This window comes from Giraffa tippelskirchi, chromosome 2 (assembly GCF_054371585.1).
Source record: "Giraffa tippelskirchi isolate mGirTip1 chromosome 2, T2T-mGirTip1v1.2.pri, whole genome shotgun sequence".
Taxonomy (NCBI): Eukaryota; Metazoa; Chordata; class Mammalia; order Artiodactyla; family Giraffidae; genus Giraffa; species Giraffa tippelskirchi.
This window is the reverse complement of record NC_137276.1, coordinates 192541362-192562450: the sequence shown is the minus strand read 5'-3', so window position 1 is coordinate 192562450 and position 21089 is coordinate 192541362. Positions and strand designations below refer to the sequence as shown.

The window sequence follows — 21089 nt, the reverse complement described above, 5'->3', positions numbered from 1 at the left end:
ATGAGGTACAGGGTTAACAAAAAAATGAGAGAGTGATGTCCACAAGATTCAACTCCTTGCAATGTGTAGGTCCTCCATGACCAGTGGATCCCTTCTGCAACCAAGCACCTCACTTTCCTGCTGCACTGGAAGGACCCTGATCTCTCCTACCATGGGGTTGGAAATACAGAAACCTGGGGGAATGCCTAAGGACCATTGACATGCACTTAAGCAAAACAAAGGACAACACTTTGAATGTAAAATAGTGGATTCAACCCAACACAGGCTGTGAGGGTTCTTTAACTCCTAGTTAGAAATATTCTAAACCAAAACCCATTTTTCTGTAGCCCAGGATGGGTACAACAGATTGGAATGACTATATTTCCCGACAGATGTGGATGGAATTTAAAAATCACAATTTCTTCAAATCTATTGGATACCTGTGAAATGAAGGACAGAGAAATTTTACATGCTGCAGTCCCTGGGATTGCAAAGAATCAGATACAATTAGCTACTAAACAACAACAACATTGGAGACCTAATACTGTAGAACCACCAAATGGTTCAAGGACAAAAGAGATTATACTTGAAGGGAGAGAGAATATATGAGCAAACACTCACTTGGGGGTAAATATGTCTGATGTGGCTAAGATTTATCAGAAAAGCTAACATTTGAAGAATGCCAAGTGTACTATAGATCAGTCTCTTTCTATACAAACCTCACTGCATGCTCACAGAAAGGAATGGATAAAGCTCTAAGAAGTGTCTATGATGGTCACCATGGTTAGAGAAACAACAGCGCCTGGGGAGCCACAAAACACTTGACTCAAATCTATTTCTTTCATCTCTACTATGGAAAAAAGTCTTTCAAGGGCGGGGGATGTGAGACAATAAAGCCTTTAAGAGCTCACCACAGCATAAGCAAACACCAGGCAAACCCAAATTGAAGGACATTCTACAAAAATAACTGACCTATAATCTTCGAAGTGTCAAGCTGGTGTCAGAAAATGAAAGATTAAAGAACTATCACAGATGAAAGGAGACTAAGAAGACAGTTAACTGCAACATGGAATTCCTGTGCTAGATCCAGGGGAAAAGAAAGGATGTTAGTGGAATGACTGCTGAAGTCTAAATAGTCTCTGGACTTTAGCTAACAATATTGTACCAAGAACAAGTCTTAGTTTTGGGGAATGTTCTATGATTGTGTCATCAAAAGGGGAAGCTGAATAAAGGATATGTGGGAACTCAGTGTAGAACTCTTAAGCAGTGGTATGATACATATATACTGGGGAGTTGGATAAAAAAGTTTGTATACGTGAGTCTATGTGTCTGTGTGTTTGTGATTATTGCTTTTGAAATCATGCAAGTATTGAGTTAATTTGTATTAATTCATATAATTTTTAAGTGCTAAAAGAATACAGAAAATCTTGCCAATTCTTTGCATTTTTATATATGATAATATAATTATGAGCTTCAGACAGATTGAGGATATAGGCTAGCTGAAGCTATCCCTAAATCATAGAAGAGAATAAAGGGAAAGAAAATTTACAAACCATACAAATAGCATTAGCGAATATGTACTAACAGCACATATAATACTCATGCAGAGTAGTACATATGGAGTTGCTATTAGCACTGTATCTGAGAATGACTGGTGCAAAATGGAACAGTGCTGATGTAGGGTAGGCATAGATATTAGAGTTTCAAAAGGAACTTGTAGAAAATTAACCAGTGTATGTAGCCTAACGTCATAAATATAACAGTACCGTGGACTCTGTTAAATTTGCTTGACTATTTGATGTCTTATGTTACTATTTATATGAACAAATCTCAATAAGAGTCAAACAAGTAATAAATTCTAACAAGAACAAGTGAATAATAACAAAAAAAAACTTTTTGTGTTTTCAACAAGAATCCGAAATTTATTTTAATTAACCCTGTTCAAGTCACACAATCCTTAGTTATGGGTTTTGCTGACATTGTCACTTTGTTATTCTGAAGCATATCTACATCTGCTAATTTGATTTTATGAATCACATTTCATACTGAACTTAGACACGTCAGCCCAGGCCTGTGATGCCTAGTTCACACTTCACTCATCTGATAACATTAGGCTCAGCCTTATGACTAATAATCCACCATGTGTAAATAAATGCCATAAAATTCACACTTTGTCCTGTCTCATTGCTTAATTATCTAAATACAATGAAATGGAACGATGTGTTGAAATCCACAGTATACGAACTTACTAAAAAGCATTTGAATGATCTTGTTCGCTATGAACTGACGTATTCACTGATACTTTGAAAGACCAGGAATAAAACACTTTAGTATTAAGTTTCAAAGAAGCAAATTGAATATGAAATGCTTCATATAAGAAAATTGGACATGATCAAAATCTTGGATTTAGTCACATAATGACTTCGTAAAAAGTTGGAATCTTATTTTCGGGAATAGAACTCAGGTTGTCTTTATGGATAAGTTCAGTGAATCCTAGTGTGATTAGATACCAATAGTAACATTTATAGAGCACTTTAGATGTGCCAGGCATGGGGTATCTTTTTTTCTTTCTTTCCTCAGGCTACATTAAGAGGTAAATGCTTTTATTATCTTTACATTAGAGAAAATAAACTGGGACACAAAGTCAAAACTAGCATGTGTACAAACAGTGATTAAATATCTCCCTCTGAACTTCTCTGCTGTGTTGTCTCTGCCCAAGTGAAATGAGCAGTGAAACCAGGGGCTACAATGTGGATGGTCCTTTCTACAAAACAATAGATTATATTGCTTTTGTAATCATGCTGAGACACTTCTTCCTCACATGAAGGATAGATTTATTTTATTCTTAACACATTTTAGTTTGGGGTCTTTCTTTTAATTGAAAATTTCATCAAATTGAATTCATTTTGGCTTAAAATGAGAAAGAAAATCCATTTTCATTAAATGCTAAAATCATTTATAAATAATTAACTTCCCCAAGGAAAGTCTTGAAAAACCCCAGACAGATATAGAAGATTGCATGAATTCAGACAGTAATAAGTTCTTCAGTTCTAATGTCATGAAGTATTCAAAAAAGCTACATATTACAAACTAATGCAAAAAATCTTATTCATGGATAAACCTGTTTAACAACCTCAAGTCTTTTTAGAAGCCAGTAGTGAATAATTTCAGGTGGCTTTATTGTTACTCTAAAACAAGTGCTCTGTTTGCTACAGTTGGCAAAGTTACCCTGTCCATCAAGAAATTTAGAGCTTGAATTAAATTGTGGTTTTGTGTTAAATCCTTTTATAAACATATGAGCATTCTTATTAAAAAATTATACTGCATGTATGAGAAATGTGTTCATTTATAGAAATAATAACATTTAAATAAACTATACCTTATTTAATGTGTGTGATGCTGTGATAAAAATGATTTACAGAATGGAGACACTATCAAAACAATAGAGTTATTCAGGGATAGATAAAGTTAATGTGATCAAGTTCAGTTTCCCTGGAGATTTTAATTTGAACAATCTGGGGTGGACTCTGATCATAACTCTTTAAAAAAAGTATCCTAGGAGCTCCAAATATATTTTAAAATGGATGAAAATTTTAAAGACGATTCCAATTTTTATATTCAATTGTGAATTGATAGCAAGTATTAAGTGATGTTTTCCTCTATTTCTTTGCATTGATCACTGAGCAAGGCTTTCTTATGTCTCCTTGCTATTCTTTGGAACTCTGCATTCAGATGGGAATATCTTTCCTTTTCTCCTTTGCTTTTTGCCTCTCTTCTTTTCCCAGCTATTTGTAAGGCCTCCTCAGACAGCCATTTTGCTTTTTTGCATTTCTTTTCCATGGGGATGGTCTTGATCCCTGTCTCCTGTACAATGTCACGAACCTCTGTACATAGTTCATCAGGCACTCTGTTTATCAGATCTACTCCCTTAAATCTATTTCTCACTTCCACTGTATAATCATAAAGGATTTGATTTAGGTCATAGCTAAATGGTCTAGTGGTTTTCCCTACTTTCTTCAATTTAAGTCTGAATTTGGCAATAAGGAGTTCATGATCTGAGGCACAGTCAGCTCCCGGTCTTGTTTTTGCTGACTGTATAGAGCTTCTCCATCTTTGGCTGCAAAGAATATAATCAATCTGATTTCAGTGTTGACCATCTGGTGATGTCCACGTATAGAGTCTTCTCTTTTGTTGTTGGAAGAGGGTGTTTGCTATGACCAGTGCATTCTCTTGGCAAAACTCTATTAACCTTTGCCCTGCTTCATTCTGTACTCCAAGGCCAAATTTGCCTGTTACTCCAGGTGTTTCCTGACTTTCTACTTTTGCATTCCAGTCCCCTATAATGAAAAGGACATCTTTTTTGGGTGTTAGTTCTAAAAGGTCTTATAGGTCTTCAGAGAACCGTTCAAGTTCAGCTTCTTCAGCGTTACTGGTCAGGGCATAAACTTGGATTACCATGATATTGAATGGTTTGCCTTGGAAACAAACAGAGATCATTCTGTTGTTTTTGAGATTGCATCCAAGCACTGCATTTTCCACTCTTGTTGACCATGATGGCTACTCCATTTCTTCTAAGGGATTCTTGCCCACAGTAGTAGATATCATGGTCATCTAGTTAAAGTCACCCATTCCAGTCCATCTTAGTTCGCTGATTCCTAGAATGTTGACATTCACTCTTGCCATCTCCTGTTTGACCACTTCCAATTTGCCTTGATTCATGGACCTAACATTCCAGGTTCCTATGCAATATTGCTCTTTACAGCATCAGACTTTGCTTCTATCACCAGTCACATCCACAGCTGGGTATAGTTTTTGCTTTGACTCCATCCCATCATTCTTTCTGGAGTTATTTCTCCACTGATCTCCAGTAGCATATTGGGCACCTACCAACCTGGGGTGTTCATCTTCCAGTGTCCTATCTTTTTGCCTTTTCGTACTGTTCATGGGGTTCTCAAGGCAAGAATTCTTAAGTGGTTTGCCATGCCCTTCTCCAGTGAGCAATGCAAGGAAATAGAGGAAAACAACAGAATAGGAAAGACTAGAGATCTCTTCAAGAAAATTAGAGATACCAAGGGAACATTTCATGCAAAGATGGGTTCGATAAAAACAGAAATGGTATGGACCTAACAGAAGCAGAAGATATTAAGAAGAGGTAGCAAGAATACACAGAAGAACTGTACAAAAAAAGATGTTCATGACCCAGAAAATCATGATGGTGTGATCACTCACCTAGAGCCAGACATCCTGGAATGTGAAGTCAAGTGGGCCTTTTATTTCCTTTTCTCCTCTGATTGCTGTAGCTAGGACTTCTAGAACTATGTTGAATAACAGTGGTGAAAGTGGACACCCTTGTCTTTTTCCTGATCTTAGGGGGAATGCTTTCAGTTTTTCACTGTGGAGAATAATGTTTGCTATAGGCTTATCATATATAACCTTTACTATGTTGAGGTAGTTTCCTTCTATGCCCAAATGGGTGCTGAATTTTGTCAAAGTCTTTTTATACATCTACTGAGATTATCAAATGTTTTTTTATCTTTCAATTTGTTAATATGGTGTTATCACATTGCTTGATTTGTGTATATTGAAGAATCCTTGCATCCCTGGAATAAACCCATCTTGATCATTGTGTGTGAGCTTTTTGATATTTTGCTGAATTCTGTTTATTAAAATTTTGTTGAGGATTTTCGCATCTATGTTCATAAGTGATATTGGCCTGTAGTTTTCTTTTTTGTGTTGCCTTTGTCTGGTTTTGGTATCAGGGTGATGGTGACCTCATAGAATGAGTTTGGAAATGTTCCTTCCTCTATAATTTTTTGAAAAAGTTTTAGAAGGACAGGCACTAAGCTCTTCTCTAAATGTTTGATAGAATTCTCCTGTGAAGCCATCTGGTCCTGGGCTTTTGATTTTGGGGGGAATTTTTGATCACAGCTTCAATTTTAGTGTTTGTGATTGGGTTGCTCATAATTTTTATTTCTTCCTGGTTCTGTCTTGGAAGATTGAACTTTTCTAAAAATCTGTCCATTTCTTCCAGGTTATCCATTTTATTGCCATAAAGTTGTTCATAATAGTCTCTTATAATCTTTTGTATTTCTGCATTGTCTATTATAACCTCTCCTTTTTCTTTTCTACTTTTGTTGATTTAATTCTTCTCTCTCTTTTCCTTGATGAGTCTGGCTGAAGGTTTGTCAATTTTGTTTATCTTCTCAAAGAATCAGCTTTTAGTTTTATTAATCTTTGCTATTGTTTCTTTCCTTTCTTTTTCATTTATGTATGCTCTGATCTTTAAGATTTCTTTCTTTCTACTAATTTTTTTTTTTTTTTGGTTATTGTTGTTCTTTTTCCAGTTATTTTAGGTGTAAAGTTAGGTTGTCTATTCAATGTTTATCTTGTTTCTTGAGGTAGGAATGTATTGCTATAACTTCCCTCTTAGAACTGCCTTTGTTGTATCCCATAGGTTTTGAATTGTCATGTTCCTGTGGTCCCTTGTCTCTAGAAATTTTTTTGATTTCCCTTCTGATTACTTCAATAAATGGTGCTGGGAAAACTGGACAGCTACATGTAAAGGAATGAAATTAGAACACTTTCTAACACCATACAAAAAGATAACTCAAAATGGATTAAAGACCTAAATGTGAGACCAGAAACTATAAAATTCTTAGAGGAAAACATAGGCAGAATGCTCAATGACATAAATCAAAGCAATAACTTCTATGACCCACCTCCCAGAGTAATGGAAATAAAAACAAAAGTAAACAAGTGGGACCTGATTAAACTTGAAAGCTTTTGCACAGCAAAGGAAACTGTAAGAAAGGTGAAAAGACAACCCTCAGAATGGGAGAAAATAATAGCAAATGAAAGAGCTGACAAAGGATTAATTTCCAAAATATACAAGCAGCTCATACAATTCAATATCAGGAAAATAAACAACCCAATCAAAACGTGGGGAAAAGACCTAAACAGACATTTCTCCAAAGAAGACATACAGATGGCTAACAAACACATGAAAAGATGCTCAACATCACTCAGTATTGGAGAAATGCAAATCAAAACCACAATGAGATATCACCTCTCAGTGGTTTGAATGGCCATTATCAAAAAGTCTACAAACAATAAATATTGAAGAGGATGTGGAGAAAAGGGCACGTTCTTATACTGTTGGTGGGAATGTAAATTGATACAGTCACTATGGAAGATGGTATGGAGAATCCTTAGAAAACTAGGAATAAAACCACCATATGACCCAGCAATCCCACTCCTAAGCATATACCCCGAGGAAACCAAGTTTGAAAAAGACACATGTATCCCATTGTTCACTGCAGCACAATTTACAATAGATATAACATGGATGCAACCTAGATGTCCATTGACAGATGAATGGATAAAGAAATTATGGTACATATACACAATGGAATATTACACAGCCATTAAAAGGAACACATTTGAGTCAGTTCTAATGAGGTGGATGAACCTAGAACCTCTTATACAGAGTGAAGTGAGTCAGAGAGAGAAAGATAAATATAGTATTCTGGCTCAGACGGTAAAGCATCTGTCTACAATGCAGGAGACCCAGGTTCGATCCCTGGGTGGGGAAGATCTCCTGGAGAAGGAAATGGCAACCCACTCCAGTATTCTTGCCTGGAAAATCCCATGGACAGAGGAGCCTGGTAGGCTACAGTCCATGGGGTCACAAAATGTAGGACACGACTGAGCGACTTCACTCACTCACTTAACCGATATATATGGAATCTAGAAAAATGGTACTGAAGAATTTATTTACAGGGCAGCAATGGAGAAACAGACATAGAGAATAGATTTATGGACATGGGGAGAGGGGAGGTGAGGGTGAGATGTATGTAAAGAATAACATGGAAACTTACATTACCATATGTAAAATAGATAGCCCACAGGAATTTGCTGTATAGCTCAGGAAACTCAAACAGGGGCTCTGTATCAATCTGGGGGTGGGGATGGGGAGGGAGATGTGAGGGAGGTTCAAAAGGGAGGGGATATATGTATACCTATGGCTAATTCATGCTGAGGTTTGACAGAAAACAAAATTCTGTAAATCAATTATCCTTCAATAAAAATAAAATAAATAAAAAGAAAAAAGATACACAGAAAAAAAGCTATTGAAAGGTTGTTGATGAACCATGAAAAAGACGCCAAGATTCTTGGCTTCCAGAGGAAAAGAACTCAATCTAGGGCCAGAGACGAGGCTTGATCACGCAGAGCTTTTGTGTAATAGTTTTATTAAAGTATAAAGGAGATAGAGAAAGCTTCTGACACAGGCATCAGAAGAGGGCAGAAAGAGTACCCCCTTGCTAGTCTTCAGCTGGATGTTATATAGTCACTAGCAGTTTGTAAATGAAAGAAAGGAATGTCTGAAAACTCAGAATGGCACCAGGTCCCTCATCCATAAGATGTATTTTGGGATAATCTTGGCACCAGAAGAGTCATCTCAGACCATAAAATGATTGATTTGAGTCTTGTAGAAAGGCAGATTACCATACAAATAGTTTCATTTACATACATTAGGGAAACAATGTCTGAGTATAACATACTGGTTTGTCAAGTCAGTTCTGAGCCATTAGGCAGAATGGACTTGAAGACAGAGTTTGGGGTAAGTGCATAGTACATTAACATAGCTTAAGATGAACATTTTCATAAGAAGAATGCATTGGTTAACTCAAGGTTTGAGAATAGTTAACTTCAGGTGGAACCAGGTATCATATGGCAAAACAGTATTTTAAGAGAAACCTCCTTGTAAATTTGTATAGAGAAGGGAAAAAAGAAAAAAAAAAAAACCACTATATCACTAGTTTGTTTCCTCCTGACACTTAAGAGAGAGATAAAAATGTCTGACACCTGCAGCCCATTTCCTCCTTTTGGAGACCCCTGACCTTCCTGCCTGTTACCCTCTCACTATGAGATAAAGTTTGAAGAATGAGTTGATGTATGATGAATGGATGATTAAATGAATATGAAGGGAAAGCAAAAAGTGTGTGTGTGTGTGGTGTGTGTGTATGTGAGAGAGAAGAGACAACTGGATTATTTTCTGTATATAAACAGTCATAACTCCTGTCTGAACGAGGCAATAATTAATTGTCAAGAAATGTGATTCAACTCTTCATTATATTTTACATACAGCTTTAATAATCTCAGCTAATCTTTCTTTGAATTAGGTCCCTGTTTCCCAAACTACACAAAATTTACTCGCTTACATCTTAAACATTATTTTAGACATTAATATATACAAAGTTTTTAAGGAAGCAAAGTTATAGTTGGTTGACAAAATCAGATACATTCCAATTAATTAAACAGACGAATGAGGATGCCACAATAAGTAATGTTCGAGAAGAGTTGGACACGACTTAGCAACTGAACAACAACAAAAATTATTTGACTATAATTATAATAAAGAAATATGATGTGTAGATTGAGAAACATGACAGTCTTTCAGTACTGAATGTCCCACTACCTGCTGGTCTCACGCTTGGTACTAAAACTGTCTCAACTATATCCCTTCTGCCCATGGGAACCTGTTTCTCTCTCCATCACAACAGGCTTCAGCTTATCAGGCCAGATTTGGAATCCAAATATCGGACTCTCTCTCCTGGGAGTCTGGGATTGGAACCTGAAAAATAACTCAAGTGCTGAAGTGCCATTTGAAAACACATGAAAGAATTAGGTAGAAGAGAAGACTGAGAAGAGCTGACAATATGAAGTGGATGAGAATAAAAACATGAAAAAATGATACAAAAGGACCAAAATCCTCCAAATTTATTAGACTGCAGTACCAATATTTCCAGCTCTGGTACTCACAAGATTTTTATATCCATTTTACCCCCTTGGTGGTGACTGACTACTAGATTATCATCTTGTCTTGAACTATATATCCCTGTATACTTGGGCCACTTAAGGGCATTTTTATTCTTCATCAATATATTTTAACAAATTTTTAAAAATGTTTCTAATTTATACTGATTGAAATACTCAATCATTTCTTGACAACACATATTAACAATCCCATAGGGAAAGGAAGACGTTCAAAGAGAAGACTGGTTGAATAGAATCACATCTATTTTTTACGGTACATGGTGTTTAATTAGCCATATTCTGAGGCTCCATGGGCAACCCTGTAAACAATTGCAAGATTATCCTTGCTACTGAGCACCTGGGGGCCCCTGGAAACAAAAACCTTTCTGTGCCCTTTCCCTGAGTTCCAAAGGGTAGGTTCAAACAGTTGCTAATCGGGAAAGGGAGGGTATTCAAGAAGCAATCAAAAAACAGTAGACAGCCTTGGAGGCAGGGTCCTGGTTCCCCATTTACAAGAACATATCTTTGAGCTCTACTGCAGGACCAAAACCCACACCAAATGAAAGACTTGAGTAAGCACTTTTCATTCCAGAGAAGGGTGCAGCTTTCCCATCATCACCTGATGCCAAATGATCTCTGGATTGAAGAAAGCAGGCCTTGCATGCACCCTGCCTTTAATCAGACACTTCGTTCTTGGACTAAAAGATTCCTCACAGGCTCCTCTATGTTAGGACATACAGTTTTTAGATCATTAGCCTGCAATGGCTCCTTTTGCTGGCAAACCAATAAAGTTATTCTTTTCTACTTCACCTGAAACACTGTCTCTGAGATTTAATTTGCTGTCACGATAATGAGGCTGGATTTGGCTTCAATAATACTATAACACAACTAATGTGATATTCCACAGACATGCCTGTTTTCCAAAAGAAATGCCAGAATATAGCATAAAGCCACATAACTTTATGGCTTCATTCAAACTTATTCACCTAGCAGCATTTGCTGAGAAAAATAATAAATGGAAATATTAGCTTTTTATTTTGAAAAATGAATATAAATTGGAAACATGCTTTATATCTTAACTCAATGTCAGAAAAACTAAACTCTTTATTTCAGAAAAGTTAAATATCCAGTCTAATACTATAATAAGAATTTAATATTAAATGCAGTTAGAGAAATATTGATACATGTCCATCTAATATATATGCATATGTATCAATACATATGTATATGCACATATATACATATGCATAATCTTTTATCCTTTCAGATATATAATATTTATTATGAAGGAAAAAGAAATATCAAAATTATATAATCCATGGTCAGATGTCTATAATTGAATCATCATATTAGATGGGGATACCAGACCATCTGACCTGTCTCTTGAGAAACCTGTATGCAGGTCAGGAAGCAACAGTTAGAACTGGACATGAAACAACAGACTGGTTCCAAATAGGAAAAAGAGTACATCAAGGCTGTATATTGTCACCCTGCTTATTTAACTTATATGCAGAGTACATCATGAGAAATGCTGGGCTGGAAGTAACACAAGCTGGAATCAAGATTGCTGGGAGAAATCTCAATAACCTCAGATATGCAGATGACACCACCCTTATGGAAGAAAGTGAAGAAGAACTAAAGAGCCTCTTGATGAAATTGAAAGAGGAGAGTGAAAAAGTTGGCTTAAAGCTAAATGTTCAGAAAACTAAGATCATGGCATCTGGTCCCATCACTTCATGGGAAATAGATGGGGAAACAGTGGAAACAGTGTCAGAATTTATTTTTATGGGCTCCAAAATCACTGCTGATGGTGATTGTAACCATGAAATTAAAAGTCGCTTACTCCTTGGAAGGAAGGTTATGACCAATCTAGATAGCACATTTAAAAGCAGAGACATTACTTTGCCAACAAAGGTCCGTCTAGTCAAGGCTATGGTTTTTCCAGTGGTCATGTATGGATGTGAGAGTTGGACGGTGAAGAAAGCTGAGCGCCGCAGAATTGATGCTTTTGAACTGTGGTGTTGGAGAAGACTCTTGAGAGTCCCTTGGACTGCAAGAAGGTCCAACCAGTTCATCCTAAAAGAGATCAGTCCTGGGTGTTCATTGGAAGGACTGATGTTGAAGCTGAAACTCCAATACTTTGGCCACCTCATGCGAAGAGTTGACTCATTGGAAAAGACCCTGATGCTGGGAAGGATTGGGGGCAGGAGGAGAAGGGGACGACAGAGGATGAGATGGTTGGATGGCATCACTGACTCGATGGACATGGGTTTGGGTAAACTCTGGGAGTTGGTGATGGACAGGGAGGCCTGGCATGCTGCGATTCATGGGGTCGCAAAGGGTCAGACATGACTGAGCGACTGAACTGAGCTGATTACCAACTGGTGATAGCTGAGTGAATGTGAAAATATTTATCAATATGATTCTTTGCAAAGACCTGAATTCTTTCTAAGATTATAAAGCTTCTAGAATCAAAAATCATATTGGCAGAGAAAGACAAAGACAGGAAAAGAGAGAAGAAGAGATAGAGTGAGGGAGAAACAGAAAGAGAAAGACAAATACAGAGAAAGTGAGAGCGAAAGAACACAAATAACTCCTATTTTTTATTTCTGTATTGTGATCAATGTTTCTCTAGTTGTTTATTGTGATTATTAATCTCTATGCTCAAACTGCTCAAAATTTGTTGACTGTAAAATACAGTGCTTAGCAAGCAAAAGAAAATAGGCAAAGCAGTTATCAATGTTAAAAATATCTATATGTATAACTGAATAATTTTTGATGTATATCTGAAATTAACACAACATTGTAAATCAACTCTGCTCCAATATAAAGTAAAATATTTACAAAAATAAAAAGTATAAACTTTAAATATGAGATACTGTAAAAATAAAAACATAGGTTGAAAATACTATGATGGAAAAAGACATTCTGCAAGCAATAAACCTAAGTAGACTGGACTGGCTATATTAAAATCATAATAGTAAACTCAATATGCCAGTAAATTTGGAAAACTCATCTGTGCCACCTGACAGATAAGGTAAGTTTTCATTACAATCCCAAAGAAAGGCAATGCCAGAGAATGTTCAAACTGCCATACTACAATTGCGCTAATTTCACGTGCTCTTAAGGTTATGCCCAAATATCCTTCAAGCTAGGCTTCAGCAGTACATGAACCCAGAACTTTCAGATGTACAAGCTGGCTTTAGAAAAGGCACAGAAACCAGAGGTCAAATCACAAACACCCATTGGATCATAAAAAAGCAAGAGAATTCCAGGAAAACATCTACATCTGCTTCATTGACCGTGCTAAAGCCTTTGACTGTGTGGATCACAACTGTGGAAAATTCTTAAAGAGATGGATATACCAGAACACCTTACCTGAGAACCTATATGCAGGATAAGAAGCAACAGTTAAAACTAGACATGGAACAATGGACTAGTTCAAAATTAGGAAGTAAGTGCATCAAGACTGTATATTGTTACCCTGTTCATTTAACTTATATGCAGAATACATCATGCAAAAATGTTTGACTGAATGACTCATAAACTGGAATCAAGATTGCCTGGAGAAATATCAACAACCTCAGATATGCAGATGATATCACTCTAATGGCAAAAATTGAAGAGGAACTAAAGAGCCTCTTGATGAGAGTAAAAGAAGAGACTGAAAAGTTTGGTGTGAACCTCAACATTCAAAAAACTAAGATCATGGCATCTTGTCCTATCACTTCACGGCAAAATGACGGGGAAAAATTGCAAGCAGTGACAGACCTTATTTTCTTGGGCTCCAAAATCACTGTGGATGGTGACTGTAGCCATGAAATTTACAGGTATTTGCTCCTTGCAAGGCTATGATAAACCTGCCATGCTATGCCATGATGAGTCACTTCCATCCTGTCTATTTGTAACACCATGGACTGTCCCCCACCAGGCTCCTCAGTCCATGGGGATTCTCCAGGCAAGAATACTGGAGTAGGTTGCCATTTTCTCCTCCAGGGCACCTTCCAAATCCAGGGATTGAACCCAGATCTCCTGTGGCTCTTTTGTTCCATTGCAGGCAAATTCTTTACCACTGAGACACTGGGGAAGCCCACGATAAACCTAGACAGCATATTAAAAAGCAAAGACATAACTTTTCCAACACAGGTCCATATGGTCAAAGCTATGGTTTTTCCAGTAATCATGTACAGATGTGATATTTGAACCGTAAAGAAAGCTAAGTGCTGAAGAATTGACGCTTTTGAATTGTGGTGCTGGAAAAAACTCTTGGGGTTTCCCAGGTGGCTCAATGGTAAAGAATCTGACAGCTAATGCAGAATATGCCAGTGAATTGGGTTCCATCCCTGGGCTTGGAAGGTCTCCTGGAGGAAGAAATGGTAGCCCTCTCCAGTATTCTTGCCAGAAATATTCCAGGGACCGAGGAGCCTGGCAGGCTATAGTCTATGAGGTTGGAAAGAGTTGAACACAACTGAGTGACTAAGTGCAGCACAGCACAGAAGACTCTTGAGAGCCCCTTGGACTTCAACGAGATCAAACCAGTCAATCCTGCAGGAAATCAACCCTGAATATTCATTGGAAGGACTGGTACTGAAGCTGAAGCTCCAATACTTTGGCCACCTGATGGGAAGATCTGACTCACTGGAAAAGACCCTGAGGCTGGAAAAGATTGAGGGCAGGAGGAAAAGGTGGCAGCATAGGGTTAGATGGTTAGATACTATCACTGACTCAATGGACATGAATTTGAGCAAACTCAGGGAGATAATGGAGGACAAAGAGCCTGGTGTGCTACAGTCCATGAAGTCACAGGGATTTGGACATGATCTAGCTTCTGAACAACAACAAATAAAGTAAATTTCAAGACAGAGATCATTACCAGAGATAGATGGGATATTTCATATGGAATGATGAAAGAGTTAGTTGGTTAGGAAGGCTATCAGTCATAAATATGTATTCATCAACAATAGACTTTCCAAATACATGAGTCACAAATCAAAAGTACTTAAAGGAAATGGAAAAATTCACAATCACAGTTAAAGATTTTGACATTAATTTCTCTCAACAAGAAAGAAAGACAAGGAGTAAAACTTTAAAAGATATAGATTCAGGAAGGAAGGGGGCAATGCACAAACTTTAAAAGAATGACATAACCCAAGGACATTACTTAAACTGACTAGAATCAAATAAGTGTAAGATGGTGGAGGAGTCAACTTTCAGTAGACCTTGAGCCTCAGTATATCCTCATTCTTACACATCAGCAAGGTAAGTGACACACCCACCAGTGCCAGACAGTTCCTATGCCATTAAAGATCAAAAAGTGGGTAGTGGTCCAATTCTTAGAAATCTCTGCCCCTTCTTCAAAATTGTTGGGATAATTATCCCACTCATTAGCCTATGAAATTGCTCAGCTCATAAAAACTAACCATGCCATATTTCTGGGAAGTTCTTGCCTTCTGAGATGGCCTACACATTTGTGGAATATTTCTCTCTAAGTAAATCTATTTATTACCTATCACTTTGCCTTTCACTAAATTCTTTCTGTGATGAGAAATTAAGATCTTTAGCTTCATTAAGTCCTAAAACCAGATGTGTGATTTTGGTTAAAAGACTGTGCATTCAAGTCCCAACTGAGTTGCATGATTTCAAAATGTACACACTCTCAACCACTTTGATCTACTTTACATTTATAGGTCACTACACCCACTGCTTGTAAAACCCATACTTTCTAAGTGTGCCCTTTGTTCATTCACCAAGACAGACTTTATACTGAGTCATAAAATAAATGTCAAAAGTTTGAAATACTCTCTTACCATCAGGAATTGAGACAAAATGTGTATGATATTTTAAAAAATTCCAAATATTTGGAAATTAAACAACCTATTTCTAAATAAGTCACAAAAGAAACTAAGACAAAAAGGAAATTAGACAATATTTGAAAAAAATAATGAAAACATATGTACATTAGGGAAGACAAACCTTGTATTTGCCTTAAATATTATGTGCGTCTAATAATACTGTATTTTTATTAGTTTAAGTGTTGACAGGGCCACATATTTTCATTCTATATTTTCCTGTGTATAGAAATAGACAATTAAAAAAAAATGAATTCTGTGTTGTTTTTTCTAGTGGAATTCAAGGAAGATGTTGATACAAGTTAGACCATCCTGTCATGATGTAAGGAATCTAGGCAATCCAGGCTTTGAATCAGAATCATCTTTGCAGTAGTGAACAATACCAAAATCTCAGTTGCTTTATAGCACCAAATATTACTAACTTGCATGGCAGTTGCTACAGGTTGGTTACTCTGTTCCACAATCTCATTCTGGGTCCCAGAGTCAAAGAGAAGCTCCTTTGAGGGACACACAACCCTTGTGGGAAGAGGATGACAGCAGGATCTGCAAAAAAATACACAATGTCTCTTAGAGTACTTGCTTGGGGTTTACAAGCTATTACTATTAACCTTTTAACACTTTATCTTTTATTCCATCATGAGAGTATCACCTATGTGAATCTCAGTGGAAAAAGTGTTTTAACAGATTAAAGTTAGGATGGTATTTGAATATTCACTGTAGCCAGCAAATATTTATTTTCAATATGGGGTCATTAATCAATATCCTCCACATATCAAAGCTTCTGTGTGACAACTTTGCTAAAATTACAGTGAATTTTTATCAGTTAAACATGTAAGACTATGTTTTGTGCATTCAACAGAAGAATGTAATTATTTGTGAACATTTTGCAAATTCTACTTCCATTTATGGGAAACTGGTAATGGGCGTTGCTATGATAACAAATAAGTGAGAAATCAGTCCTACAATTACCAAAACTTGAAAAGCAAGCTTTATAATATATTCAAGCTGCAACAGTTTGCTGTTGAGATGTGATTTTGGTTTAGGAAAAATACAGGGGCAAAACCAGAGTGTAAACAGATGTCTATGTATTATGGAAATGATTTTCAAATTAAACCACTGCCAGATAATCAATGCCCTTTTCCTATCATCCAATGGGTGTAATCAATCTGAAAACTTAATCTCTCTGTGGCTATAGTCTTCTCTTTAGCTTAACCACTTTTTATCTTGATCTCAGTCTTTCATTGTTTTCTTTGTTTAGTCTATAAGTCAAGTTCGACTCTTGCAACCCCATGGGCTGTAGTACACCAGGCTCCTCTGTCCATGGGATTTCCCAGGCAAGAATACTGGAGTGGATTGCCATTTTCTTCTCCAGGGGATCTTCCCAACCCAGGGATCACATTTGCATCTCCTTTGGCTTCTGCATTGGCAAGCGAATTCTTTATTACTGAGCCATCACTACTGTTTTGGAACTACTGACTAGACAAACATTGAATTATTCTTGAAAAAGCAAAAATGAAAACAGATAAAGCATCCTAGTAAACACAAACAGAGCTTCTGTGTTGTACTTGATATAGGAATTACCATGATCCTAGGCAAATTTTGGTCAACATCAAAGAATATTCAAGTTCTCTACCTAATAACCAATTTTATTTTCACCCATGACTTAATCAATATATTTTCTATGAATACTAGCCCAGTTTGATTACGCAGCTACCATATGTTACTGTGTTAGACACATTAAAAGCTGAATATCCCTTTACACAGGAGCTTACTGAGAGTGAATGAACATGCAAAAAAATAAATCTACTACAATGTATGGGATGTTCAAGTTAAGAGGTAGTGGAGGCAATAATGTGTCAGAAGGAAAAAGTAAATTTAACTCAAGGATTATTTCATAAATATGCACCATCATTGTCCAACAAACCTGGGTTACTGCAAGCCTTACATTCTTTCTGGTTAGTTATAGTTAATTAAAAGCTTGAAACCATACAATTTCAGCCTTAAGAGACTTTGAGACATTCTCTAATTCAATGTGATTCCCAGTAGATATCTACTTCTGTATCTCCATATTGTTATTTCCTCCATTGATACTCTAATTTTTCACTTCTTTTCAGTTTTTCTTACTTTTGATACTTGTGAAAATTAATAAAATGAAACCTCAATAAAATGCAGTCAGGGGGCCAAAGGGGGCACTTTCACAAATACACTGCTGGATATCAATATGCTGCTGCTGCTGCTAAGTTGCTTCAGTCGTGTCCGACTCTGTGCGACCCCATAGACAGCAGCCCACCAGGCTCCCCTGTCCCTGGGATTCTCCAGGCAAGAACACTGGAGTGGGTTGCCATTGCCTTCTCCAGGATATCAATATAGATCCCAACAAAAAGAAACATGCCTTCATCTTCAGACATATTTTGTAAGTCCGGTAGAGAGACTACTTTACTGCCACCAACTGCTATAGGGAAAATTTTCTCTTTCCCTGGCAACTGTTCAGCCAATGAGATATTGTCACAATTCACCCAACGAAAGTCCAGTGTACTTTGAACTCCCAATTTGCTCCAATGGACATCTTGTTTATAACAAACATTCCCACCTCCTCTACTACTCTGTAAAAGAATTCTTTTTTGTTTGTTTTTTTGCTTTGCATGTGGTTTGCCATTGTTGCCTGTCTTGAATTGCACTTATCTGCTGCCCTGAAATAAGAATAACTGGATGCTTATTGTTTTAGGTTAGCATAGTGATATGGGAATTATAGTTTAGATCTTACATGTGCTAGATACAGACTTTTGCTGTTTTTCTGTTTTCTGATGTTTGCTCAAATGTGCTGAAATATGATAACACAATTAGAAACATCAACTTTCTAGTGTTAAAAAAAAATAACTGGATAGAAAGTTGCTTTTTTTTTCCCCTAAAAATAAACAAAAACTATTCACACAATCTACCCTCTAAAGGAGTTATTATTTGCTTGACAAGTGAATCAACAGTCCTTCTTAAAATTACATTTGGCACCTCACTTATTTTTTAATGACTCTAAATCATTCTTTAATTTATGAAACTTTGATCTGGTCAGTTCCAAATGTAACTTCTGCTATAAAATTCTTTTGATATTATTTAAATTGGCTCAGATGGTAAAGCGTCTTAATTACAATGTGGGAGACCTGGGTTCGATCCCTGGGTCAGGAAGATCCTCTGGAAAAGGAAATGGCAACCCACTCCAGTACTCTTGCCTGGAAAATCCCATGGACAGAGGAGTCTGGTAGGCTACAGTCCATGGGGTCGCAAAGAGTCGGATACGACTGAGCGACTTCACTTTCACTTTCACTTTCAAATATGTTGAAGTAAATGAGGAATAGTGAATTGAACAATTAACTGATTGTTCAACACCTGGAAGCTAATCCCAATAAGGAAAGAGCTGGATTATGTTCTTTTAAAGAGAAGAAATAAAAATTTCAGTAGTAACAGAAATTTACAGCATTGCATTTTGTGGCAAGATGTTTAAATGGCTGATTAAAAAGTGGGATCTCTCCAAAATAACATGATACATGGTTTTCAATGTCTTACATTCTAAACTTAGAAAAATATCATTTCTATATATGTACACCAGAACTTAAGATCATTTTTATTAATTTGTGCATGCAATTTAAAAAATTACACAGCACCTATAATCAGCACTGTGCAAGATCTCTGTTTAAAAAGTACCTGTTCGCTCTTTCTTATTGTCGACCTAGTACAGAGTAACAAGGATATTTTCTATTTATCAGCAGGAGTTCTAAATTTATATTTTCTATGAGCTATGCCACTACTCTACTAAATGAACTATGTGAAGTTCTACCTCTTTTAATCTTTCTAAATTATCAGATATATAGTGATCTCTATAATTTTCTACATTGTACTAGAATTACTATGAGAGGTAGGGAAATATTCTGAAATATTTAGTGCTTTATTTTTCTTGACTAAAATTACCGTAAACAGCCACTTCCATTTCAATATTTCCAAATAGAGATACTATTGTTATTCTGGTTGGAACAATTTTTCTTGTTTCTGTGGTTCACACTTCAGGACTTTTAAAATGCCTTTCCCTCACTCTCTAAATGCCAATAGAAGACCTTGTCATTCTGGCAATCAAAGCCACTTCCAATTGTCCTTCAGTATGAATTACTATAGCTGTATGGCTGTTCAGGTCCACCCACATCATCTTCCCAGAAAAGTAGAATTGTTTTATCAGAAAACCAAAAAGAAACTGCATGTATTCAGAATTTTAGTATCTTTTAACACTAAAAATGTTTTTGAAAACAAAATTAAAATTATAAATGCTGAATTCTAGGTTTGCTAGGAAAAAGATTATCCCAAAGGAAGCAGAATAATCTGGAGGTACCATTACAACAGATTGAAATGAAGAGGAAAATTAATCCATGGAGCTAGCCCCCAGGGGATCAGGGTTATCGGGAAGTGCAGGTAGGAGAGTGGATTAGGGCTTAAAGTAAGAACTCATCTAGAGGGACCCTCAGAGGGAGCTTGCATTGAGTAGGTTACTGGTCCACAGGTCTCAGAGCAGCATGGCTCCTGATCTGATGCCAGCAGGTCCTTTGTTCCTCTAAGGCTAACTATGCCCGTAACATGTATTTTTAAGACACATGTTCTGTTCTTACTTCTGACTGGTATAAGATATCTGTCAACACCTGCTTTAAAGCACACAACATCTTTTTAACCAATGCCCTGCCCACCTCTGTCTCTAAAACAGTTAAAGCCTGTGAACTGTGTAGCCATCACATTCTTACAATTTACCCACATATGTATCTCTAACATACAGATTGGAATCATTAGCATCTAAAAAGACTGTGGTCCTGTGAAAAGCAATGCCTGTCACAGGAAAATAATGGACATAGTGAAAGTCCTTCAATTATAATTAAATGCTCAGTCTCCCTCCGTGTCACTTGGTTGTGAACCTTTGTGAAATTTAAGGAGTTGTCACAAAAGAAATTCAATTAATGATTATTAAATGAATACATAAAATGATGCATGAAATAATCAATATAAATTACATTTAAAAATAAATTGTATGCCTTTGAAAATAAGTATGTGTATCCATCTACCTATCAAAAGAAGAAGGCTTTTTTCTATTTTTAAACTTTATTTTTTCTTCATTATAGCTCCATATTCTGTTAATCTTCCTATATTGATTGTTGTTCTCATTAAGACAACCTCGCATATAAGAGGAAGTGGGAACAAAAAGCTTTGATTTTTATTTTAGATCTTAAAAAGAAGATTGTTAAAATCAAACTTTTTCCCTATTGATAGTTTTCTTTGGTTTCTTACATCTGATATTCAAGGACATAAGCACTTGTTTGACCATCCATATATTTTAATTACAGTAATGGTAGTTGAGCCAAAGCAAGTCCCCTAGAGCCTTTAAAGCCTCTGGTAAAATTTTATATAAAGCATATATCA

At 36.5% G+C, this 21089-nt stretch overlaps 1 protein-coding gene across 1 annotated transcript in view; it reads right to left on the bottom strand.

Moving 5' to 3' along the window:
• The window catches only part of LOC145539113 (uncharacterized), a 748246-nt gene that overhangs the window by 97410 nt on the left and 629747 nt on the right, over positions 1-21089 (bottom strand). The window contains exon 8 of the mRNA XM_081572604.1: positions 16067-16187. Within this exon, the coding sequence (XP_081428730.1) occupies positions 16067-16187 (121 nt within the window). The remainder of the gene's footprint in view (positions 1-16066; positions 16188-21089) is intronic.